This window comes from Condylura cristata, unplaced genomic scaffold, assembly GCF_000260355.1.
Source record: "Condylura cristata isolate star-nosed mole 26May11 unplaced genomic scaffold, ConCri1.0 scaffold00027, whole genome shotgun sequence".
Taxonomy (NCBI): Eukaryota; Metazoa; Chordata; class Mammalia; order Eulipotyphla; family Talpidae; genus Condylura; species Condylura cristata.
In genome coordinates this window covers 9,470,719-9,497,967 of record NW_004567128.1, presented here as the reverse complement: position 1 = coordinate 9,497,967, position 27,249 = coordinate 9,470,719, and the positions used below count along the sequence as shown (strand labels likewise).

Sequence of the window (27,249 nt, the reverse complement as noted above, 5' to 3'; positions counted from 1 at the left end):
CCCCTTCCAGCTTCCTAAGATAGCAACTTAATTCCTAAAGGAGGAATCGCTGGCACACAGACTACAGGTTTATTGAGCTTTGGAAGACACTACCCTATAGTCTTACCAAGGGGCTGAGCCCATCCCCACCAGCAGCATGTGAGAGTTCTGCTTGTCTAAATCCTTTTTTTATTTACCAAGTCTGTGGGGGAGGAGTATGTTGATGATTCACACCACGGCTTTAATTTACATGTCCTTATTGACTGGTGACGTGAAGCACTTTCATGTATTTATTGGACAAATTCCTCTTTTGTGAACAACTTCAAGGAATTGGCCCCGTTTCCTATTAAGTTCTCTGCCTTATTCATTATTATTATTTTGATTTCACATCTGAGGGGAGTGTAATCTTTCATCACTTAGCTCTATAAATATTTTTATCCAGTCCTATTCCCAGAGAGCCCTGTTAACCTCTATTCTATGAAGCAAGAGAAAAAGAAAAGACAACCTATTAAGCTTGCTTTCTCTATAATTTATAATACTTAAAATAAATAAAAATAAAATATCTAACAACAAAAAGTGAATAAGTCACAGAAAGTGAGAGAATATTATGTTGTCATTAAAAATAGAATCTGATTAAACACCAAAACTGCACAATTATACCATTAAATTAAAAAATCATGCAAAGGCATAATATTATGTGCTGGCTGACTGAAATTTTACACATAATTGTGCATGAATCCAGGGGGCACTATAGATGATGTATACAAAAGAAATAACTGGAAATTTTAGCGTGTCAATAGCAGAATTACAGAGTACTTTCTTAAATTTTATTGCTCATTGATTCATCCCCTCCCCTGCATCACTTCTGACCAGAGCCACTGCTGAGTCTCACCTGAAGGCCTGCACGAGCCTCCTAAGTGGTCTGCCTGCTTCTTCCCTGCTTCACCCATAGTCCACTCGCAACACAGCCATTGCCATCCTGGAAATCATGAGTCAGTCCTTATCACTTCTCTTCTCAAAATTCTTGAGTGGCTTCCCACCTCACACAGAGAGGAAACAAGGCTTCTTGTAACAGTTTACATGACCACTGATGATCTGATGCCAGTTTGCATTCTCCCATCATGCTGTGCTGCAGTCTCACTCGCTCACTGGGCACCAGCCGCACCAGCCTCCCTGCTACTCCTCCACATTCTAGGGCAGCTCCTCTCTGAAAGCTGGGGAATTTTATGTGATGCAGAAATCAATCCTAATTTTTCTTGGTTATTTTTAAAATTGCATTATTTTTGTTTAGATGTTGGCCTACACACTGTATATGATTTAGGGAGACAAGTTCACACATCTCCCCACGCCTGACTATACCACACCCACATCTCCCCACGCCTGACTATACCACACCCACATCTCCCCACGCCTGACTATACCACACCCATCACCAAAGCACCAATTACCCTCCACCATATCTCACTGGGCCCCTCCCCCCTTTTGAAGGAAATAAGCATGTCTGAGCACATGCAGCTCAGCCTTTGGGGAATTCAGCTGAGATGAAAGGAATATGTCTCAGTCCACCTTTCAGTTGCCTAGGACGTGTGTAGGTGAGCGCCAGAGTAGATTTGTCACAAGGGCAAGAGGAAATTTTTGCTTACCAACCACGGCCAAGAAAAAAGAGGCAGAGAAGGAGGCTGAGAGGGAGGGTGAGGGGAGGGGAGGAGCTGAGACAGCCGCAGGTGTCTCAGGACTGGGAAGCGCTGCGTGTACTCGGCCCTAATGTGCACAGGGGCAGCTGAGAGGCATGCGGAGCTGGCTGCAAGCCACACAGGCCCTGAGACCAGAAGACAGGAGAAAGCTTAGTAAACTTTAGAAAGAGCAGGAAGCCTGGGGTGGGGGGGGCAGGTTTTGGAAAATAGCAATGGAGGAATGACAGTGGCCGACGGTGGTGGGCCGTGCCTGACCTTTGGGTCAGGGAGAACTGTTGGGAGTGTTTTTGCAAGGGCAGTGGAAAAATCACTGCAGGACTTTAAAACAGAGGAATGACAATGCCGTTGTTAGAAAGTCATTTGTGAGGTTTGGGGTTAAAGTTACCACAGCCCCCGGATTAATCAAATGCAATCTGACAGCTAGACTCTGCCTGGTGTGTTGTAGGAAGACATTAAATGGCAGTCAATTTTTCTTCTTCCTCTGCAGTAGACATTTCTCCACACGTGTCAGCAGTGGGCCTGGGGGAGGGAGAGCCCACATTATTACTAGAGTTTGTAGTTTGTAGTTTTAATATGCTGAATGCTGTAAAATGCTTTTTACTCAATGCTTACAATAAAATTGATGCACTGAGCTTTCAGTTCCTAAAGAATCATTTATGCTTAAAATGGCTTTTGATTGATTTCTTCCCAAAAAGCTATGTGCATTAACTCAAACTCAATCTGCACCAGAGCCTGTGTGTGTGTGTGTGTGTGTGTGTGCGCGCGCGCGCGCGCCAAAGAGAGTTGAAATGTGAATCTCCAAGGACTGAGCTTGGCCCTTGGTGATAAGAAAAAATTTCCTCTCTTCTCTGTGACAAATTCACTCTGGCATCCTCCCACACACAGTCCTAGGCAACCCTGAAAGGTGGACAGAGACATATCCCTTTCATCGCAAATGAATTTTATACAACTTTCAGAAATGTGGAAAATACTAAGTATCCAGGCCTGCTTGTTTCATTAAAATAAACAAGAAGGCCCTCCCTGGTGGCGCAGCGGGTTAAAGCACAGCACTGAGAATCTAAAGCCACTTCCGCATGAGTTCAATTCCCGCCTGCCCCGGAGGTGACCACATGGCGAGGCAGACCTCTCCTGACCCGCCCGCTGCTCCCCTCAGCAGTGTACTTCGTCGATCTGCCTGTTCTGCTCCCCGCTCTGTCTCTGGTGAAGCCTCTCGCTGCTCCTGAGCCTCTGGCCTGTACCCCAGTTCTGTATGCACAAATAAATAAATATTTTTAAAAAATAAATAAACAAGAAAAAATAGGTTTGGTTTCTGCATAAAATAAAACCTCCCAATATTCAGGCCATTTGAAGGAAGCTTTAGACGCTTTAGTTACAGATATTGCTGGGTTATGGCAATAATTCAGCATCTAACTATATCTACAATAGCATTTCTTTCAAAATAAATTTTTGTTTTATTTCCCATTAGAAAACAAAAGGGAGACTTCCAGTTAACCGAGGTATCAATCTGCTCTCTCACAAAAAGAACACTAAAAACACTTTAAGAGGCCTGCGCCCGCATAGCTAGAAGCAAGCTTAAGAACCCTGTAGAATGCCAGGAGGCCTTGGGCCTTGGGAGTTCCTGGTAATGACGGATACCAGGGGAACTGCAAAGTCTACAAAAAAGGGTGAAATCTTGAAAGTCAATAACTGAAGTCACACACCCTCACAACCCTCAGGCAGGACCAGAAAGGTTTTGTTCTCTGGAGAAAGGGACCTGGAGACAGATTCGTTCCAGGAAGAACAGAGAGGGCATGGGCAATTCAATGAGAGGTTTGGATGCTGGTAGATCCAGGGGTGTCTGTCAACGGAACTAACACGGTACTCCCACCCAGAAATCCAGGATCACGTAGCTGTGTCTGCCTGAGTGAGCATTAAACGAAAGTGGATGCACACCTGGCCCTGTGGCCCACTAGCCAAGTAATCACCTCTCCAAGCCCTGGTTGCATTACCTGGAAGATGGGGTGAGAATAACAGGTATCAGAGTTTTTGTAAGTATTAAACTAGGTAATATTATGCATTTTGATGCACATGTACGTGCTCAGTGAATGGTTAACTCTTCTTCTTCCGTGAAGAGCGGGCTCCGGAGAGCTTTGTGAAGGGCTCACGATGGAATGAACATCAAGTACAAATACCTATAAGTTGATGCCTTCGCATTTTTCCTAACAGATGGACGTAATGTGAAACTTCAGTAAGTCACAGGTCAAAATCAATCAGGCTTGTGAACCTTGTCTTGTCTGCCCAGTAGAGAACGAGACAACGGGCTCTGAAGTCAGACCACAAAAGTCGACTTTATTCCTGGTTCCTCGCATGACTCGTGTGGTCTTGAAAAATGAACCCTGTGACGTGGGTCCAGCAACACATATTTGCAAGATAAGTGAGAGGGTTGGCTGCAATGCATGCAGATGCTGGCAGAGCAGCTAGGGCATTAGTAGGTCCCAAGAACATGGAAGCCACTTTCCACTTGGTCACTACTGGAGTGGATGGGGGAGAGGAATCCTCTAAAACTATCAGTTGAAGACCTGGCTGCATGTGGAATATGTTCTGGGCTCTTTTTGTCATTCATCAAATGTCACTGGGGTGGGTGAGCTGTGTGACCCTTCACAGGGCCACTGACTTGGAAATCAGTTTGGAAATTGACAGTGTACTTTTTAGATGGCAAAGGATGCTTCTCTTTTGTCTAGGACATCTGCAGACACTTCAGCCAAACTGGCAGCTTAGCTTTTGGAAGTAGCGTTTACATTGGGGATTTTAATTTAATCATTTAGTTCTTTCTATGTCAGTGGAGTCTCCATCCAGAATCCATTCAGACAGTACTTTTGTGGCTTGTACATGGACGCTCATCTTCATGTCTTGGACTGAGCTTCGATTTCTCTTTCAAGTGAAGAAAAAAAAAAAAAAAGAACGTGAGCAGCATTTCTTATCCCCTCATCAATGGAGAAAACAATTTTTATATAAATTCTCTAAAAATGCAGGATGATAATGCATAAATTTTACGCCATAGGATATTTTATTTACTGTCTCAGTGGGATGCATTTTAAAACTTGAGAACATATTGTAAATCCACGGCCTATCCACGGAGTCTTATATTCTGTTATCTTCCTAATTGAAACAATTAACAAAACAAAATGCACATTCAAATGAAACATGTATCTAAACCATTTAGAAATAATTAACATTATAGATCAGGTTTTCTTTCACTGATCACAAATTATGGTAATGCTTTTGTGGCGCTCATTTCCGGACTTATTTTGGTGTGTTTATTAAAGCACGGTATTGTCAGATCGCAGGGAGTATCTCATTTTCATTTTCATATCTCCAATTCAAAGGGGATTAAATTATCCAATTAAGCTGTTAATTAAAAAGACTCCTACAGAATAAACTGCAGGCTACCAATGACATTTTAAATTTTCATTGTGCTGTGCTCAAAAGTAATTTCCTAAACTCGGAGGAACTCAAAGTTACTTCCCTGAATTTTACTTTAGAAAGTGTAGCCGGCACTTCTAGCTGCGAGCCAAAGCTACTTCTCTTCTTTCCGAACACACAACTAAATTCTATGGCCCAGCTTACCCGCCCACCCCTAGAAGTGAGGTTTGGCAACATAACTGAGGGCTAGCCATTGGAGCACAGAAGCAACACAGGCCATTTCCAGGACGGGACCAGACCTTCCATTCAACAGCATCCATGGCTTCTCCTCCGACACCGGCTTCTTGCTGCATGCGTAGGTGTTGAAAGCGGCAGAATCACACTGTGGAAGGAGGTTGTGTCCCTCAACTCCCAGTGGGAGGAGAAAAGCTCACGAATCACTCATACCATTTGGTATGTAACAAAAACAAGAAATAAATTGGGTTAAGTCACTGAGATTATCGATTGCAACAGCTCGTGTCATCTTAATTAGCAAAACAAGCAACTGCCCTTAAGAGACACACAAATACCTGACAACCGGTTGGAAGCACTACCCACCTCGGGCCCACTGAGAGCTCTATCCGGAAACTGCAGCCAGTGACTCTGGGGTCTCCCAAAACCAATCATATAGGCCATAGCAAGGGAGACTCTAAATTTTTGCCCTCACTCCCCCAAGCCCCTTCTTCTTTTACACACCCAGGGAGCACTCATCAGTTCTGGCATCTCTATGCACCTTTCCTCCTGCCACTATCTATACACAAAAATTCTTATTTCAAGCACCAGCTCTGAAACTCAACACTCTGAGAAGGATAACAGGTCTCGCTCATATATACCCCCCCCCCGCGCCTATTGTCTGGCTCTCCTGCATGGTGCTATAGCACAACACACCCATCTAGTATTTCTCTACCTCTTTGAACATAGCAGGACCAGACGGAGGCATAAAATCATCAACGGGGGGCTCTGCGTGCCCTGGCAGCCTAACCCCAACATGTGCAGCATGAACCCCGCAGTACTCCTCTGGGTTTGCTTGGTTGCAGGCACAGCAGTCAGACTTCCCCTGTCCTGGGCCACTCGGTCACTGGGCAGGGATCCCCAGGGGGTATAAACCCGCACTTCCCTGACAGTGCTGGTGGCATAAGGCCGCCATTCTGGAGTCACGGCCAGTTAGAATGCAGAGCACACAGCAGGTGGGGGGGGGTGCTCGGTAAAAGGGGTCGCTGGCCTCTGGGCAGAGAGCAGCCACCGTGTCCACCCGACGAGAAGTAAATAATTCCCTTCTCTGGGCACCAAAGCACCCCCCGATGTCCCGCTATATAATCACATTCGTCACGCCGCAGGAAGATTCTAACACTTCTCACACCCCTCTCCATGTTACACCAGACTTTTTCAAGAGCAGGAGAATGTAGATGATCCACCTACTGACAACCGGTTCAGTGATGAGAACATGCGGGCGATCAGTTCGTGAGTGCTAACTCCGTGACTGGAAGCTGACGAAATGGCTAAAGGGCAATTCTTGCCTTTAATAGTAATAGCAACTCTCATTTCCCCTTTTGCAAGACCAGACCTATCCTGATTGATCATTTCCTCAGTGAGCTTTCTTTTCTTCAATGGGAACATAATTTAGAAAGAGAAACAATACCCCCGCTGACTTACATTCTGCGCTACACTGACCACCTCACCAACCCCCACTGTCTGCAGAAAAAAAACGACTGCATTCCATGTCACGTGTCACGTTCTTCGACCAATAAAGTTCCTTTACAGCGGGTCTTTGCATGCTTTGGGGGCAAACATTATTGTCTAAACAGAACCAAAGATGTTAATGGAGGTCGAAAACTTCATTTTCTTTGAAAAGAGAGAAACAGAAAATGTTCAGCCAACATTTTATTATCCTTCAAATATTGTTCATATTGTTTCACAAGTACGGGAAGAAAATACAATGACCACTTTAGATTTTTTAAAAAAGCATAATCCAAGCACACCTTTCTTCCATCAGTGGGGCATCGCCACTAGCAACAACAAGAATGTTACTGCATGAGATAATTGTTTCCTTCCAGAATTTAATATGCAATGGAAGCATTATGTGAAAAATATCAAGAAGCCTATCAAATGCTAAATGATCATAGAAATACCAAAATACTAGGTGTAATTAGAAGTTGGGGAACCTAAAGTTTGGAGGGAAATGCAAACATCGGCAGCCCAAAAGGCAGACTCACCTGTCCAGCCTGTGGGGTATTTGACAAGCGATCTCAAAGTTCTCTGCTTCTCCGGCACAAGCATAACCTGTGTGGCAAGTCACAGCTCCTAGTGGCCTCCTAGGGGTGATCTTGGGCTAAATGAGGTAAAATGTATGTGCTATGCTTTAAGCTTCATTGAGGAAAAGCAGTAAATAAACTTTAGGATAATTTATGAATCCTGAGCTTGATTTGTCGTGTTCAAGCCCATCTCATAAAAGGAAAAACTGGAAATACCAGGCTAAGGCTGTGTGGTTGGTGACAAACTCTCAACTTTGGGCGATGGAGATCAGCCCAAACAGTACCACTTTGCATGCATAAAAATCCTTGACTAATCCAGGAAAATTTCACAATTAAACCCTACCTCCTCCGATGCCCAGACAATAGTTCGCAGGCACAACATCTGGCACATGAATCAGAGAAGTGTGTCAAGACAGTCCTAGTTGGAGATCCAATATCTAATTTCCTTTTAATTTACCATAATTATTTCTGTAAAACTTTATGGCTCGACTCCAGGGAATGTGCTTCGCCAGGTTTGTCAAAATCCTGTCTTCCCTTCAGAGCTAGTCTTCGGCGAGCTTCTCCAACCTCCTTTTCCCTTCCCTTCCACTTGCCGTTTACCTTCCTCCCTCTCCTAGTCAGTGTCTGTTTCCTTTAGCAATCTGTACTGAAGAGAAGGGACAGGAATGCCAGCTGAAATTTTCAACAAGAGTTGTGGGTTTGAAAAGCCAGTCCTGTGAGGAAATCATGGTAGCTGGCAGTGTTGCTTCGGCAGACTGCTGTGGGTTTGCTGCCTACAGCCAGGCCACCCTGCCTTCAGCGTCCCGAGCGCCTGAGTTACAGCAAGAGATGGAACAGGTAGCCACGTCATGCGGAACAAGTGCGGTGCATTACCAGAATGACAAGTCTACACTTTTACCAGGCAGTTTCTCTGCCCAGCAGGAGTGTGTTTATTTGAAGTTTAGAAAGAGGACTGTAAAAGTTCGCTGCTATTCAGATAAGCATGACAAACCTGGGGTGATTTTGAATGTCCAAGTACAGAGATCAAACAAGGAGCACATTGCCCAGCGACACCACAGCTGACTCCTCTGACACATGTCCAGTAGCCCCAGCCTGAGGGAGCTTGCATATAAGAACACTCGCCACAGCTGTAGTAAGCCATAGTTTAGAGGAGGAAAAAAGATAACTGTCCTTCAGAAGTTTATCCATTCTGAGAGGAGGAAGTCAAGGGGAAAATCATTCTCCTCTGACTCGGGCAATGTAATTGTTTTCCTCATGATTGTGCCCCTGTGTTTCTCTCCTTCTAGGAGTTCCCATGGTTACAGAAGGAGGTGGTTCATGCTTACATTAAAAAAAAAAAAATGACAAATCACAGGGATGCAAAATGGCTTCCCATGGCTAGGCTAGTCTGAATCTATCATCTTGTTTCTGAGATTTTCTTTTCGGCCCACTTAACCCAGAACCACAAGCACAATGAAGAATGTGAAGGGGCTGGCTATTTTAAGAAACCAGAAATGCCATGTAACCACTTTAAGGTCATAAGATTTTTGCCCTCCACACACACACACACACACACACACAAGTAAGAGGTGGAGGAGGTCACTTAAAAGGATCACAGCCACAGTACAACTCTTTCCTATGGATTCTCTAAAAGACCTGAAGACTGAAAATTATGGTTCTGGAGCCTGTGCAAGGAAATCTTGCTTCAATTAATAGGTTCTACAATGTCTTTAACCATGAAATGTTTCATAAGTTTTTTGTTTTTTTTGTTTTTTTTTTTTTTTTCTGAGAGGATAGGTGACATCAACTGTTGCATGACTAGGAGTTTCCCTTCTTCTGGAATTTAAAAACACATCCTTTCCCTTCTATTCGACAGCCTCAAATCTTTAGCCACGTAACCTTTCTGCCCAACTGTGTCCAAGCTGGTTTGAATGGGTGACCTGCTAGCAACAGAACAGCGAGGTTCATTTTCGTCCTGAAAGAGGCCAAAGCTGAAGGCAAGAATTTCATCAGAATTCATAACACGGAAGTCCACCATAGCTCTAAGATGACTACCTTGTCACTAATAAATGCTGGGTAATAATGATGTGTGAAATCTAGCTTGCTTTCTTCAGAGCAGTAAAACTCCCCAGAGGTGCATGCACATGGGCTCATTGCTGCGTGCTACGAGTTTAGGGGCTGATGTTTTCTCTGCCCATTCTACCTGGGCCCCCTGCAAAGCCAGAGATTAAAACAGTGTGTTCCACACTGAGCGGACTAGCAACACTTGAGCAGGTAGCATTTTAACAAGCAAAGCCTCGGGGTTTATTTTTCTTGGTTTGGTTTTCTAAAGAAACATACTCGGTCCCCTTCCTGAATTCCATGCATTAAGCCCTAAAACGCTGACGAGATATCGTTTCAATCTAAGCGCTACCCAAATCGCAAAGATGCGTTAAAATTAAAGTCCTCAGGGGAACATGGGGCCTAAGTGGAGGATGATGAGTTTCAAGTGCCACTCTGGAGAAAGCAGTGGTCTGGCTACCACAGTCGACAAGAGTCCGTGCCTCGGTTCATTGTGGAATTGGCCGGGCAGTTGAAAGCTTTCTGGAACTCTTCAAAGTTGCTAATTGCACCATTGACCCTGAAAAAGAAAGACGAAGGCATGTGTCACTTCATTCTTACATATCAACAGGTTCTGACTAAAAGTGCAGCAGCATCTTGCTCAAAGGATGTTGCCTTTGTTTCATCTGTCAACAGGGAAGATAACTGAAGCCCAAGATGGTGAAGGAAATCGTGTCCAGCAGTTACTCCCAAGCATTTCCACTGCAAATATTTGCATCACAGAACTAACTGGCCCTCAGGTAAATTTCCATGGAAATAAATAGAGCTGAGACTAACCGGTACCTCTGAATACCGGGAAAATACTGCTATTAATCACCAAGCACCTGCGAGTTCCTATAAACTGGAGGCTATGCAACTCCTTTAAGTTGTATATTTCTGTAAATTTACAAAGTCTTATAAACTTGACTTTTCTACAAACTTATAGCAACTTTTTGGGAAGGTTTAAGTGGTAGAAAGTATACATGTCTCAGTGCAAAGTTCACCGACTTGTTCATGTGTCTCTACCCATGTTAAGATGGGTCAAGATGGGGTATTTCCGGCATGGAAGAAGCTCCCTTGTGTGACCTACCAGTAGTGCCTAGATGCTGTCACTTCTAGGCTGACCCTTCCCATCATGGATTAGTTTTGCCTGTTTTTGTACCTCCTGTCACCGGAATCACGCAGCGTGTTCTTTCCCTCAGTGTTGTCTCAATAAGAATCACCCAGGCTGTTGCACTTCCAGCTCTCTTTAAGGAATTCAGTCCAATCTACAAAGCTGTTTTCTCTCAATTCCCATTAGCTCTGAAGGCTCATATTTATCTAGAATTCGGTTCATGCCACCAACAAATTAATGAGTGGTGGCTAGTTGTCATTGATGAGTAGTGCTTTACTGGAATTAACGCTGAGATCTGGTGTTCTTGCAAGTTCCCCGATTGCAGTGAAGACTGCAGATTTTTCCTCTGCACTCTTGATTGTAACTGCCTTTTGGAAATGCTACTTCCGCTGTGTTATTTCTGCACTCCAAATCTATAGCTATTGCAGACCTCACTAACAAGCCACAAAACTTGCCCCGCCCGCACCATCTATTTCTTACTCAACTACGTACGTGTTCAAAGGGTTGACTAAAGACTGAACATTCTCAGTCATTGACTGATTCTTCCCTGATGACTTTGTTGCCTGTGGGCACTTGAATGAATGTAATGGCCCGTGTCCAAAAATGGCCCAAACCTTTTGCGTTGCAGAGCTGGGATGTATGCGTAGGGATGGATGCCGCATGATGGGATTTACCCTGGGCAAGTGTTAGAGGTAGAATTCAGTTGCTGATTAGTAAGCACGCTCTGCAAATTCTCAGCTAAAATACAACACCACAGGCAACTAGTTAGTAAAAGGAAATTAGTTCCTAAGAACTTATGTGGTGAGTAACTCGTCTACTGTGTGTTTCCATCTGCAGCCTTTGTCAGCGGGAGCACATCTGAGTGCATGAGAGGCTGTCACCGCTCGTGACGGTGTAGCCTAGTGGGGGAGAATTTCCAACACAGTGATTAGATTTTTGTGCTATTGGGTAATTTATAGTCAAGTTCTGAGGTACTTCTGAGGCAAGGTTTTTCTGAATAAGATTTTAAAATGCATGAGGAACTTAAGATGACTTGCTTGCCGTATGCTAATGATTCGTTTAATCATTAAATAGAAAGATATTCAGATAGAATGTGTTCTAAGCAAAGAATGAATGAATGGTATGATTTTTTTCATTTCCTTCAAACTATGCTAGAAACCTTGCACAGGGCAAGTAACTTTATATTTACTTCATATGTTATTCATTCTGACAAATAAGATCAGAATTCATAATCTTTTTCTCTTTCTCTATAAACAATTGTTTCAAGTTACAATTTCAAACAAAGGCCACAATGTGGAGCATATGACTCTAGAACTGCACTGTAACAGCCAAAATCACCATCTCCCCTTCTTTGTACTTGGAGTTACCCTGAAGGTGGGTGCTTAGCTGTGTCTGCTGATCAGCTGCATGAAGGAACAGGAAGCACCAAGCAGGATATTCTATAGCACAAAATAAGCCAGAGCTCTAGGTGTCTTAAAGCACAGCACATACGATGTCATCCTCTGCTAAGAAAAGAGAGACGTGGAGCCCTGGTGGCGCAGCGGGTTAGAGCACAGCACTAAGAAGCTAAAGCTACTTCCGCATGAGTTCAATCTCCGCCTGCCCCGAAGGAGATCCACATGGCGCGGCAGACCTCTCCTGACCGTCCCACTGCTCCCCTCAGCAGTGTACTTCCTCGATCTGCCTTGTTCTGCTCCTCACTCTGTCCCTGGTGAATGCTCTCACCCTCTGCATCTCTGGCCTGTACCCCAGTTCTGTATGCATAAATAAATAAATCTTAAAAAAAAAAAAGATGATATGGGCCCTCCCTGGTGGCGCAGCGGGTTAAAGCACAGCCCTAAGAACCTTAAGCCACTTCCGCATAAGTTCGATCCCCGCCTGCCCCGAAGGAGATCCACATGGCGTGACAGACCTCTCCTGATCCACCCACTGCTCCCCTCAGCAGTGTTCTTCGACAATCTGCCTGTTCTGCTCCCCGCTCTGTCTCTGGTGAATCCTCTCACCCTCCGCATCTCTGGCCTGTACCCCAGTTCTATTTGAATAAATAAATAAATCTTTTAAAAAATGATAAAAGAAAAGAGAGATGTTTTGGCCAGCAGTAGAAGAAAGAAGGTGGAGCGATCCAGCAAATATTCCCATTTGCTGAGCCCCCAGCTCACTCCTGCCCCCACAGAATCCCGCCTTTCAAACACTGGGAGGTAATAAATGGGACTTGCTCTGAACACTATTGTCTGGAGTCCACATTACAGACCTCCTGACGCAGCACTAGCAGTGTGTGCCAATGTCCACGATAGAAACTTCGCTGAGAGCATGCTGCCTAGATCAGCTTCTTACTAATGACAGAAAAGGTGCCCAGTTTCTGCAGGGCCAGAGTGTCGCGCCTGCACAGTGAAGACAGCACTGTTCACAACAAACTGCTGTTCCAATGACCTATTTGGGGGAGCGCCAGGTGATGGGTTAGGGAAGGAGGAGGCTAGATGCAGCTAAAAACTAGTGCCCCATTTGCCTCTTTACCTAAACTGAGGTGGGCTGTGAGCACCAATTTGGACTTGTTCTCGGGCCGCTTCTGGTCTGTAGGAATTGCACCTCACCTAGAAAAGAAAGGCATCCTGATGATTCCGTTTCACTCAAATCACACATCTTCTATTGCCTTAACTGTTTCACGTTATACAAAAGAGTAATTTTGGAATCAATGGATGACAAACAGTTTCCGTAGATAAGACAAAACCTTCGCGAGTAGTAACATCCACTATTCTCAGCTCCAGAGTAGTTTTATCATTGTGAATAACTGCACAATTGGAGTAAATTAGGAAGATTTCCAGACAAAAGCTTTAGATCAAGAGAACAGTGTACATGTCCAAGAGGCAAGGAATATATTCAGTCAATTAACGTGATGCTTAGATGAGCTCTTCTCAAAGTCAACCATACTCATTCAAGCCACCAAGATGGATCCACCATCCACTATTCAGATGGCCAGGAGAAGTTAGTTCTTTGCACCGACTGCCTTGCCTGCCTGACCCTGGACTGCACCTTGCATAGGACACTTCTCTAGCTCCTCTGAAGTCAGCAATGGCTATATGACTTGCTCCGAACAGTGAAGTGTCAGCAGAAGGTTCATCTATCTCACCTAAAAACAAGTTCCCTGGCAGGCGAAAGACTTCATTGCCGTAAGAACAATTTAAAATGCGGCATGAAGGGGCAGTGCACATCACCGCAGGCTTCTTTCCTGCCCTGGTGGTGACCATGGATGTGCATGCTCAGAGCGACACTCCAAACCCAGAACCATGTGGGATCTGGAGCATGAACAAGAAATAAATTCGCCTGGTTCCTGCACTGCGATCTACTTAATTCTGGCCCCAAGTGTGTTCTGAAGCGTGAATAGAACTAGGCCACGTGAATATGATGGGAGAATTCCAAATGGAGGGGGAAATGGAAGCAACGACACATTTGAGCAGAACACATTTGAACAAAAAGCAAGACATTCAGCTCAGCAGGACTGCGAGGTACCGAGTGAGCCGCCATGGAAAATCAGGGGCGCAGGAGGAGGGTGCCAGGTTTCTGAAGGTCTGTGCAACAGGCTAGTGTTTACGTTACATGGAAACATTGGTTTTGAGCAGGAAAGTGATAAAACCATATATTTTTTAAAAAGTTATCTGGCAGAGGTATTTAGGAAGAGGGGAAAACTAGAGACTGGTCCGATTCTTTGTGGGCCCCAGGAAGATTCTCACGAATGACCCGAAGGAAGCAGAGTGAGAATGGCGAGGGGTAGAAAGAGAAGAAGAGCATCTGGGGGGAAAGCTGACAGGTTGTGCTACAACAGGGATACAGGAAGCAAGAGAGGTAACGTGATGCCATCGCTGCGGACAAAGACTGTCAGTCACCGTGTTCTAAATTTGACTTTGAAGATGCCTTGGAACATATTTTTTCCTTAATATCTCCAGATGCTAGCTAAGTGTAACTGTCTCTGGCATTTGATTTTACCTCATTTTTAAATGCTGTCTTATATTCTTAAATTTTTAATATGTAGTACTGTCTTAGCTTCCTATGTCACTTAAGGGATTTCTGAAAACACATTAAAGTTGTTACTGTTTTCCTAATACCTTCCCAGGAGGGAAAATGACTTCACTATCCCTATAAGCAGACTTACTTCAATGTGCAAAAGATTGAAAATCTCCTCATTCTGTCAGGAGGAAAAGCTCTAAGATAAATTTCTCATTAGTGATATAAAATAGCTTTCCATTTTTTCCCCCTAAATCCCGTTAGTTTAAAATAAATTAGATATGGTTGAGAATTTGAGACACTTCAAAATTATGACGGCAATGTTATTCTCAGTTTACTTCATCTACAAAGAGCTATTGCAGGCCAGGATATAACTGGTAAGAACTGGTGACCTTGTACTTTGTCTTCTGAGCTGGGGCCAGCAGACATTTTTTGGTAATGAGACAGACAGTAGACATTTTAGGCTTTGCAGACCAGAAGGTCTTTGTGGAAACTACTCAGCTCTGCTGTTGTGGTACAAAACCAGTCACGCACAGTATGTACATGAAAGAGTAAAGCTGCCTTCCAATAAAACCGTAGTTATAAAAACAGAGAATAGGCCATATTTGGCTACTGAGTCCTAGTTTGCCAACCCTTGCTCTAGAAAGTTCTATTTTGTGTGTGCTTATTTTAGACCTATGATCCAGTAATGACCCAAAAGAATCTCTTTAGCTGAACTGTGTTCATTCTATCTGTTCCACGCAGATATGAAAATGTCAAGTGTCCTCAGTATTGCCAACACATTTTATTGGGTGTTGTAAAGACACATAAGTGCTGGGATCCAAAGCTCAGCTGTGGAAATAAAACTAAAAGTCTACAACATTTGGCAGACAATTAAATAGCCAATTGCATGGTCATGAGGGAAAGCACAAAGGAGTTTTTTGGTTTTTTTTTTTTAATGAGAATGGGAATCTTTGGGGACGTTTGTGGAAAGTGTGGAAGAGGTAGAACTCAACATGGATTCTGACAGAGGAAGAGGGGGTTAAATAATCTGAGAAGAAGAAGGATCATGTTATAGAAATAAAAGCAATAGCAAAAGCCACCTAGACAGTGCTGGCCCATCACACTGTGAAATGGAAGTGAGAACACTGGCTACTGGAGAACCTGTAGAGCTCAAGGAATTCAGAGCTGGTCAGGCAGAGGTGGGTCAGGATGAGGAGAACATTGAAAGTCAGCTAGAGGCCCTCCCTGGTGGCTCAGAAGGTTAAAACACAGCACTGCAAGTGAGCCACAGCCGCTTCAGTGCGAGTTTGATCCCCAGCCCCGGAGGTGACCCCCATGGCGTGGCAGACCTCTCCTGACCCGCCCGCTGCTCCCCTCAGCAGTGTACTTCTTCAGTCTGCCTGTTCTGCTCCCCACTCTGTATCTGGTGAAGCTTCTCACAGCCCTTGCACCTCTCGCCTGTACCCCAGTTCTGTAGGGATAAATAAATAAATTTTTAAAGAGAGAAAGGAAAGTCATCTAGACGTGTTAGGCACTTGGGAGCCACTGAGGTTCCTTCAGCAAGTCAGTAATGAAGTGGAATTGGTATTTCAGTGACACGTAAGACAGACGGGTGGAAATATGCCAAAGTTAGGAGAACATGCCTTGAGGCTGTTCAGATAATCTAGAGCAGAAGAGCTCAAGGACTATAGATGATGAGAGGGTAATACAGACAAAGAACTTGAATCCAAGGAGCAGTAAAAAAGATAAAACATCTATGTTCAGTGAACTGTGTCATAAAAACAAAGCTATGTAAGTCAGATAAAACCTAAGAATCCAAGTTTTCGAGGCAGAAAGACTCAGAGATGGAGTGGGGGCTATTGCTGGAAGGGGGAAACTAAAATGGAAAGACATTTTGTTGATGACTCCAGTTTTGTTATTGACATACTAACTAATGTATTTAGTACTATCATATCATTTTCAGGGAAAAAAAAAAAAAGATACCCCAAACCTCAGTGGGTAAGGCTCTTCAACCAGAACTGGCTGAAGACAACTTAGGAATAAATGTGCTTACTGAGTAGCAAATGCAAAGACTGAGGAACAAAAAGTTGTACTATGGAAACTTCCATCTAGATTTGAACAGAGATGTGCATTTGCCCACCGTGAGGCCACGTGTCAGAACCCTCAGCCGCCCCTCCCTGACTTCCCTGGAAATGAGGCCTACGCGTCTGTGACATAAGCCAGCGCAATAACCAGTAACAGAGAATAGGCACTGGCCTCACGAGTCAGAGATTCCAGCTCAGAACTGTCTTTAGTGTACGTGCACGTACGTCTTCCTTTCAATGTCTGACCAGAGGACCCATTAGACTCATAATAGTGACATGGCTCTCCTCACCTTTGTTGCAGTTTCTCAGCTCTAGCAGTCTTCCATATTCATTTGGAAGTGGGGAACGTGGCCGTGAGGGTCCCCGACAGGTTGAGAGTGGCGGACAAAGGCAACAAATGAGGCAAAGTAGAAGGAGGGGTGCAGGAAAAGGCGGGGCCGTGAAAGCCAAAGAACGAGTCACTAGAAATGGTCGCAAATAGCAGGAAATACATTAAGAAGGCAGGACACAGTAAAGAATTACCAAACATGTCAACGGAGGGCTGGTCACTCGCTTGATAAAAAATAATTAATAAATCTCCACCAAATCAGGTAATTACGTCCCATAGGACTTTAAGGTGAAACATACGCCCCCCCCAAAAAAAAGTGGAAAGATACTTTGAACTGAAGTCAAAGGTATGCTGTTGAACTTTTGTTCCAAATCTTTGATCAAGGGAGCACATGAGCACCCCACGTTTCTGGTCTGCTACCCCTTCCTCGGTCTACTCACGTGAGCGTAGCTCAGGAAGAAGAGCTGGTTGTTGGTGAATTTGATGCCTGGCAGGAGAAGCTCCTCAACTCCCTGCCTCTTGTCATCCACCCACTTCCGATAAGCCTGACGAGAGAAGCGGCATCAATGAGCCTCTGCAGTAAGGGCACACTCTGCCCTCATCCAGCACAGATATTAAATGTCCTTGCCCATGTGCAACCCTCATCCTGCCCAGTTTTCCTTTAAAGCAAACACCTGGAAATGCAAGTCAATGTCCGACTGCTTAACGGTGAGGTGGACTCACCTACGAAAAGACTTTACATGCGCTATATTTATTGAAAGCAGCTGGACCAAAATATTCAAATAGCAAATAACTCGAAAAAAAAAAGAATAAAGGAGATGAAAGCTGTTCTTTCCATGTCCTCCAGAGAACAAATAAATCTAACCCAGTGGCAAAGCCTCCTGGTATAAAATTTAGGAGTCAACATATTGCCAATTTTTAATTTTGCCCAGTAAAAAAGAACACAATCAGCTTCTGCCACGGTCCTTTAATAAAATCAATATATTTTCACAAGAATACAAGACAGATACTGCCTCAGAATACTAGGCTGGTCTTCACACTGAATGCATTGAAGCTTCATGAAAATCTTTCCACATCATTCCTCTGTTTCTTGTTGAACCGCAGACCATGGCTGATGAGAACACTGTGATGGACCTGTTCCTGGCCCACTCTGGCAATAATTTAGACGTCTGTTATTTCGCCAGGAGAGAGCAGTACTCGAGGAAAAGTCATAGGAACCTAACCCCGAGGAGATGTCCGTGCCCTGCTCTGATATTGCTCTGGCTCTATCTTCTGCAAACTATCCTTTACATGCATGATTAATTGCAAATATTATTCTTTAGGGTGACCATGCACCTCAAAAAAAAATAGACAGAAATGTAGCTCTGTTCATATAATAGAGTGAGAGTCAAGGGGGAAATATATTTCTATTTACAGAAACATAGAGAAACTTATAGGATATACAGAAATCTAACTCCACAAAAACATGTCTCTGTAAAAATGAGGTGCACTATACAATGTTTTCCAGTTTAATTTTTTCAAATCACAGCAGATGCAGCAGCACATACCCTAAAAGCTTCCCGTAGTCCTCCATTATCGGCAATATTTTCTCCCAAGGTCCTCTTCCCTTTCACCTGCCCAAAGAAAAGGAAAAAAAGTGTGTTTCACAGCCAACTGTCACTCAGCAAGAGGCATGAACTTGATTGTAAGAAAAAGTGTCATCTTTTAAAGAGAAAATTACAGTCAATAAATCAGAGAGAGTTGTGATGTATGGTGAGATCGCAGAGTAACCCGCAGCAAGGTGCTCATGAGAGAACCATTTCTACTTTATAAAGCTACGCGTTTTTCTCTCTCACCCACCTCTTTATTCTGACCAAGTCATCAAGCACCAATAAAATATTAACAATATTCTGAGTGACTCTGGTTTAAGAGGGAGAAAATAGAAATGTCGATATACAGGTTTCTTTCCCTGATTAACTAACGTAATTTGAGTTTTCTTTTCAGTATGATTCTATGTCAGAATTTACCATCTGCTCAGGAACAAGATTTCCAGACCAACTATCCCCATTTTGCCTTCAGCAACTTCCATGCAAAATTCAAAGGAGGGCGGGTCTCATCCGAAACAAAAAAAAAGGGGGGGGGAGGGTTGGACAGCACAGCCCGCAAGGCAGAGGCTTGCAGTGGGCAAGACAGCCAGCCAGCCAAGCAGGGCAAAGGAATTCCTGGGTGCAGTGGAAGACTGTTTGCTAAACACTTCCGTGGTGTTTCAGGAAAAGATCCTCTAGAGCACTACAGCCCACGAGTCCAATCCGACCGGCTGCATGTCTTTGGAGGGGCTGCAAGACTGGATTTTACCTTTTTGATGGTTCGGGGGGGAATATTGAAAGAAGGATGTTTGGGGACTGTGAAAATGATGTGAAGTTCAAATGTCAGGGTCCATAAATGAAGCTTTACTGAAACACAGCCACGCCTATTTGTGTACAGACTGTCTGTGGCTGTTCTCTGGCTACCGTGGCAGAGTTGCCACAGAGCCTGTGTGGTCCACAAAGCCCAAATTACTGACTGTCTGTCCCCTTAGAGAAAAGGTTTGTCATGAGGGGCAGAATGCCCCCACCTCAAAGATACCGATGCCCTAATCACTACAACCTATGGATGTTACCTTGTGTGGCAAAGGGGACTTTAAATAAAAATCCGACTAGGTTAAGGAGGTGGCGGTGGAGACACCACCTGGATTATCCAAATGGGGCCACTGGAACTACCAGCTTCCCCTATACACAGGAGAAGGAAGGGAGGAGAGTGTGTGAGACAGGGGTGGTGTGAGAAGCCTCGACAGGGCACTGCCCACCTGGAAAACAGGAAGGGGGCAGAAGCCAGGAAATGTGGGCAGCCTCGAAAAGCTGGAGAAGGCAAAGTCACAGTCTAACAGAGTCTCCCCAACAGTTCTGGACAGAAAAGCAGCCCAGAGGATGCCATAATCCTAGCCGTCTGAGAACCGGGACAGACAGATACAGCTGTAAAGTGGTAAGTTTGTGTTGTCTTAAGTCTCGGCCTTTTCTCTATATTCACTCATGCTTGAATTTAATCTTCCTCGCTCCTCTAAGCTGCATGTGAATGAGAGGCTTTGGGGTAGCCACATCCCGCTGGTTCTTCCTACCCTGTAGCACCTTAGTAGGCCGCATGGCCCTGGGTTGGCCTTTCAGGACTCAGCTGCTAACGGATGGCGTGTGTGGTGCTCCCTCTAGGCACCACAAAGTTTCGGGCCGAGAGGACTCGCCTCCACAGCAGAGTCAGAAAAATAAAGCATGGCCCTTTCTATCCACAAAGGAAGCGCTTGCCTCTCCTGTGGGAAGGAGACTGAGGCTGTTTTCTGATGGTTGAGCGCCTTCATGCTGAGATAGGCATGCCCTTCCCATCGTCCTTGTGACAAAGGTACACATTTGTCAGAGTTCAGTTTCAAAACCTGACACTTTGACCAAAATGGATGTTGTGGAGTAGTTCCTCCTCACATACAGGCATAAAGTGAATTTAGAGGCATAATAATATCAGGGAAGAGTATGGATTGGGGAGTCATATTGATCTAGCTGGAATCTAGCATGGATTTTAATTGCCAAGTCACAGTCTCCACATATGTAAAGTAAGCTGGCCAGTCAGCTTGTGTTTGTTGCAGTGAAGTGAAAAGTGGAGCACCCATACCTGCATATGATCATCCAGGCAGTCTGCTTTCCCTTTCTCCAAGACACCTGCTCTTCTATTTTATTTTTCAGTTCACAAATCTGTCACTATGGTTTTGCTTAGATTTGGGTGCCTGTGAGTGTGTCACAATGTATTCGCATTAAGAACTCCCATTTACTGAGCATTTAGCATGTGTCAGGCCTTATGCTAGGGCCTTGCATTGCTGCACTCGTCTTATTCTTCTAACAAACTGATGAGGTCAGAAAGAGTTACCAGATGACACTCTGAGACTCGCGAGTGTTAAAGAACCTGCCCACATTATTAACACTTGGAATTGGTGAGGCCAAGCTTTGGACCTACATCTATCTATAACTGTAGATCTAACAGCACATCAACAGTTTACACGGAACCTGCTTTTGTTCACCCTTCTATGAGTCAGTGGTCCTGGTCAACTCAGACTCACCCGTTCAAATCAGTGAGGTTTCATTTCCATGATTTCAACCTAAGCAGTAGTTTCGAAGGAATGTTTTTTAAATGATCTGGAGTATAGATGTAGAAGAATTCTATTGCCTCTCTTTGCTCTTGGACTTTCTACATTAATCTCAAAGCAGGAAAACGATTCAGGCCCAGGGGTCTCAAACTTGACCCAGTGTCAGAACCACCTGAGGGCTTGTGAAAAGACAGGCTGCCGGCCCACCCGCCGAGACCGCGGAGGGGTCTGGACTCGGACTCCGAGTTGGCATTCCGCACGAGGTCCCAGGGGAGGCCGAGGCTCTGGGTCTGGAAACCACACGTGGAAAAGCAATGGGCCACAAGCAAGCTAACCTCGAAGCGAGGCAGCACGACCCGCAGGCTGCCCCTTGACCTCAGCTGGACTCACATTTAAGCCAGCTTTCCTCCAGTAATAGTTGCTATACTGGTTAACCATGCACTTCGTTTTTTCTTTAAACTTTTCCTCCGAGTCAGCAGACCACCACGGATCCAGGTTGCCATTTTTATCGTATTTCCTACCTAGAGACAGGAAAAGGAAAAGGACATGTGTTTTATTTATGGACACCAATTTCTTTCTCGTCACTTTCCCTCACTTTGACAAGCCGTGAAAGGGGAGGCCCGGCCGCAGGGACCACTGGTGGGGGCAGTTCCTGCCTTCTCTGCGGTGCCGCGGGCTCATTGTCAAAGGGGAAGGTAGAAGAAAGGGGACTGAGAAGGTTCTTTCTGTGTAAGGAACAAAGAGCATTAAAAATATGATCCATCAACTCATTGCACACATTATTCTTACCCACTCAAAGATTCCTTGTTTTCACCTGATCTAACACAAAATGTTCTCTGGATTATGAAATGAAATGACTTCATTCAGAAAGCTCATGCAGGGAGTCAGAGCATCACGGCCAGTGAAATTCCAAACGATCCAGAGAAACAGCCAGGGGAGTCGTTCCCGGCGAGCCACCCAGGCCCTGACTCAGCCGATGGGAGTGTGTTTCCTCCGAGTTGCCAGACCAAGAGACACATAAAACCTCTGTTATGAATCATTCCACAGACATCAGGGGGATGGAAGGCCTGTCTGTCCTGCTGTGACGGGAAGGTCGCTCTAACAAGAGAGCGTGAGGTTCCTCCCTGGTGGCACAACGGGCTAGAGCACAGTACCATGAAGCTCAATCCCCGGCCAGGGATGTGACCCGCATGGCGCAGCAGACCTCTCCTGGTCTGCCCTCAGCAGTGTGCTTCATCAGTCTGCCTGTTCTGTTCCCCACTCTGCCTCTGGTGAATCCTCGCAGCCCCTGTGCCTCTGGCCTGTTCCCCAGTTCTGTGTGAATAAATCAATAAATCTTTAAAAAATAGAGAGAACTTGGGACAAGAATGGAAATCTCCAGAACATATGGAAGAAGTGTATTTATTAAGTATGTTTCTGTTACTATAGAGTCACCCTTCGTTTTCTCTACACCCTTCAAAAAAAAATTTTTTAAAGTTCAGGTGTATTTGACTATCTCTTAAAGTCAAGGTCACCACTGGTTTGAATTTAATGATGCGGAGAACACTTTATTTGGGCCTCCAAGAAAGTCTGATAAGCAAAGGTCATCATTGGAACAACCCATAACTCTTCCGCAAGGCTGGGCACCATTTCCGTCACCCCCTGGGAGAGCCTGTGCCTCACCCACCACCGATCAGTCACCAAGTAGTTACCAGGCATGTGTCGATATGTGTGACACACTGTTCTGAGTACTGCTTACACAGTAAAATTGCCATCATTAGATTCTGTCCTTTGAGGAAGACTCCAGAAGGCCTCCAGAAGATTCTAGAGGAAAACTCTAAGTTTCCCAGAAAGAATGACCTAGACTCAAGAGAGGACTACTGGCTTTCATTTCTTTCCTGTGACTGACTGACTCTTCTCGCAGCCAGACTAAACCAGCAAGGACAGGCAGTGTTGCGCTGGGGTGCAAGGCAGCTCCATTTGAACAGGAAGGGAAGACCAGGGAAGAGAAAAACAGGTGACTATAGAGGCTTGGTGGGAATGGTAGAACTGTCCAGAGCAGATGACCCAAAAGGGCCTCTGGCCCAGGGGGGCAGGCATCCGAGAAAGGACGCTGGACATGCCAGAGAGACAAGGGAGAGGGGGGCCCCTTCTCTACAGCGCTTCCTTGGGCCCGCCGGGCCCACGAAGCTGCCTGCGCATCATCATGTGGGGATGGGTGTGGACGGAGCGGTGACTTGCTGCTAAATCATAAGCTTGAGAGATTTCATGTGGCTTTCTAAATGCTCCAAAGTGAAAGGAATGCTGAATAAAAATGAAGGTGACACTCCAAGGGCAAATCATTTCTTCTGCTGATGCTATCTTCTGCTCCTTGCTTTCCCTGAAATGTCATCAAGTTACATAGCATACTCTATAACATAGCACTATTACAACAGCATAAGCCTTTAAAAACAACTCTGACTATAGGCCGGTATAAAGAAAAATAGGGATTAGGCATTGCGTAATACTTGAAGTAGCATAAAAGAACCAGCCCATCAAGCTCCTGCAGAATCCTAACTCGCTGAGTCCTAACTTGGCAGCCTGCATAATCACCATGGGAGCAGAGCCCACACTTACAGAGAGAACATCTCAAGGTGATGGATGAAGAAATGACCAAAAGCAATAAAAACTATAAAGCAATTCCTATATAACCATTGTGGCAGCTATGGAAGCCTGATCAAAATGCAAAGCTAATTCCATTGGAATTATAAGGTGTTTTTTTTTTTGTCATTCTACCCCATGACCAATGGAAACAATTATTGTTATTGCAAACTATCACCACAAGACACAGAGGAAAGTTTTCCACCAGCAATCATACCACTTTGGATAATCTTCAATCCATGAGGATGGCACAATTAACATCCGTATAATCAGTAGTATGATAAAAGCAGCAGCTAATACAGTGAGCCAGACTTACCATTATTGTCAAATCCATGTGTAAATTCATGTCCAACAATTACTCCTATAGCACCATAACTCAGAGATCTACGGCATAAAGACATAATTTGGACAAAATTACAAGCACAATCTCAGAGCACGATCCTTTACATTTTTTTTTCAATGAAAAGCAAAGATAAATCTGTTTTCTAATAATCGCAGTAATAACAATGTAATAGTCACACCCAGAAAATTGTAAAAAAAAAAAAAAAAAAAAAAAAAAACCTCTCAACACACCCTCCTTGAGGGATGTGAGAGAGAGAGATGACTTCTAAAGCCCCTTCCAGCCCTAGGACTTCCACGCTCCTCTATCCGCTCCTGAACTTCATATTTATAAACACCCAAAGCAGCAGCAGGGTCTGAAAAGACTGTGTCAGCAAACATGCCGTTTATATCTTTTATCTGATAACCTGTTGAACACTCACTATAAACTTAGAAGCTTAGAAGTTAAATTGTTTTCCAAATGGAGTGAGGAAAAAAACGGGAGTAGAACAGAGATTTAAAAGGGAGCGCTCCACTTCGGAAGGAAGTCACGTTTCTTTGCTTCTGTGACAGGCAAGTTCACAAGTCGAGGGCAGAGACTGTGAAGTCTTAGCCAGATGTGGAAAGGTGGTGTCGTATTTCTCTTCACCTCCAAGGAGGCACAGGGCAGACTATCCACAAGGGATAATTTCACCCACCCCTGAACGCAAGAGGCAATCTATTTTTCGCCAAGCCTGGAAGGGACCACAGGAGGGTTGAGTGACAGCCTGGGCCTTAAAAACCCAAGAGCTTTCATTTCTTGCCGCCTTGGAAGGGCGCTGCAGTGTCAAGAGGTTGGGCTCACCAACTGGAGAGAGAACTGTAAAGGAAGAGCGAGGCCCAGTGAAGCCGTAGCCATTCAAGCCAACCCGACTGGGGCGTCAGACTGATGGCTGAGCCAGCCATCTTAGATCCTCTGGCTGCAGACAAGCTGCCCCAGTCAACACCACGTGGAACAGACACAGATTGCCTCAGCTTAGTCCTGCCCAAATCGCAAAGCCATGAGTGCCTGACAGTGCCTGTTACGTAATTAACAGAGACCTGAACGAGAGCATAGCACATGCATGATGTGTGAAGAAAGCACAAAGAGGGCTCCCGTCTTCTCTCTTCACGGCAAGTTCAGGAACACCAAACCCTTCTCTCCTTGGTTACTGCTAGACCCTCGCGACCCAGGACACAGGAAGAAAGCAGCAAAGGTTAACTAAGCGATTAATTTTACCATTTCATGCAAGTGCACAATGGGGCTTAACTAGTCACAGCTAATGTGCGATGAGAGTTACAGACAATTGAAGGTCCCTGTTATGAGGCTTCTGCCTGAGATTTGCAATGCTGCTAAAAATATTTCACATTTGGTTCCTGACATGCAACATCAAAGTCTCCCAGCAAATAGATAGGACCCATAAGTGGAAGGAAGGAGAATTTTTGAAGCAACATGTTATTACAGGACATAATGATCCTTAACATGCTAATTGTTTGTCTCTACTATACCCAAGGAAGTGCTGTAAGATTTAATTTTTCCCCTTGGTAGCAATTCTTTCCTTTGTTATTTCTTTCCTGCAAGGTAATTTGCATTTGAAAAAATGCTTCCTACTGTTTTTCCATCATTGCAAACCTTCATTAAAGAAGTAAGAGTAAAATTATGCATTTCAATCATACAGCTATCATAGCAGTAAGGGACAAAGTTGTAATTTTACATAATGCTAATTTTTGCAGCACTAACTAGTCCTGCTCAGCCCGTAACATTTCCTTTCCCCAAGCCTCTCAGCCTTGAGAACAGTACTCAGTTCCCTATAGCCCTCGGCCAAATGCTGTTGACTGGATGAATTCAAGGGATGAACAGTGGAAGCTTATAGGAGCTGTTCTGCAATAAATGTCCCTTAAGAGGGACTGCTCCAACGAGCTTCCTACTTGCAAAAGGAATAGAGAGTGCAGAAAATGATTGAATCATTCTAAGTTCCAATTCACATTACATAATCGCAATCCTCTGGACAAGAGACAAAAGGTAATTTTACAAGGCTAAGCCTTACCATGATGGTTCATAATAGTAAATTCACATCTTCCATTTCATCAATGGACATTGCTTAAATTAGCATGTCATCAAAAAATAAACTCAGACGCCTTTTAAAATAGCCAGCCACAGGAAGGCTTCTGCACAGAAAATCCAAAAATAAAATAGGAAAAAAGATAAAATCGGGAAGACAAGTTTTCCACCTACTCAGTTTCTCTTTTGTTCCTAGTACTCCGTGGGTTTAATATATGTATCGAATTTTCTGGCAACAATGACACAACCTTAACACTGTCAGCAAGTCTACTCTCTGATTTAAAAACTGATAAAAATCACAGAGTTGGACGTAGCTTTGAGGTCATCGGAGGCCTGGGTCCTCCCTGCAAAAACCCATTCTAAGGATTATAAGACTTCTCCATAAACAAGGCTTCTCCGTGGGCATTTCCAACAGCGAGCAGCTTACTCCCACAGCTCCAAATAAAGCAGCTCTCCCTAATGTTGGCCTGGAATCTCTTTCCCATGTCTTCCATCTATTGGTCTAGTGTGGTCGCTAGCTAAATGCCCTCTGTCCCTGCCCCCCATAAAATAGATCATTCTGCCACCATTTCCTTCAAAAACACGAAAATAGGGGCTCCCTTCAAGTGCTCGCTTCTCATGGTCTTTCAACTCTTCTTCTTCAGCCATGAATTCTAAACCAACATTTCCCAAAACACACAAAGAGGGGGAGCTTAGAAACCTCTACGTGAAACAACACTTAAACAGGTTTCCTTCTCCTAGGATTTCTTGGGAACGTTCACGCTGCTGAGTACTGTAGTTCTCTAAAGCAAGGAAAAGAGAAGAATGACCTCCCTCTATTACCAACACTATTTCAACGCTACACACTGTGGGAAATGTAGACGATTAACAGTCCTGATTCTCTCCTCAAGAAACAACCCAGCTTGCTGCTGCCCCTAATGCTCAGAGTGGTGTGGGAAAGGAGGCGTCAAGCTGAACAGTAGGAACAGAAAGGATGGCCGGCCGCTGGCTCTGCAGGCTGTGCACCCAGCACAGATGTTGCGCTGTCCTGGAGAAGCCATCTCGCTGGAACTGTGACCTCCATGTCCCGAGTGTCCCTTATTTTCAGTGCCAATACCCAAAAGATGCCTAATAATTAGTCAGACCTCTTAATAAGGCACAGATTGCTGCAGTGAGAACAT

At 44.6% G+C, this 27,249-nt stretch overlaps 1 protein-coding gene across 2 annotated transcripts in view; it reads right to left on the bottom strand.

Annotated features, from left to right (window-relative positions):
• Positions 1–9,845: 9,845 nt before the first annotated feature.
• PHEX (phosphate regulating endopeptidase homolog, X-linked) overlaps positions 9,846–27,249 on the bottom strand; it is a 162,415-nt gene continuing 145,011 nt past the window's right edge. The window contains exons 17-22 of one of the 2 annotated variants that reach the window (XM_004689912.2): positions 24,008–24,075; positions 21,463–21,593; positions 18,479–18,544; positions 17,372–17,476; positions 13,053–13,129; positions 9,846–9,965 (exon numbers count right to left, since the gene is read on the bottom strand). In XM_004689912.2, coding sequence (XP_004689969.1) covers positions 9,863–9,965; positions 13,053–13,129; positions 17,372–17,476; positions 18,479–18,544; positions 21,463–21,593; positions 24,008–24,075 — 550 coding nt within the window. In that variant the 3' untranslated portion in view covers positions 9,846–9,862. The remainder of the gene's footprint in view (positions 9,966–13,052; positions 13,130–17,371; positions 17,477–18,478; positions 18,545–21,462; positions 21,594–24,007; positions 24,076–27,249) is intronic. The other variant, XM_012730278.1, reaches the window with a different exon arrangement.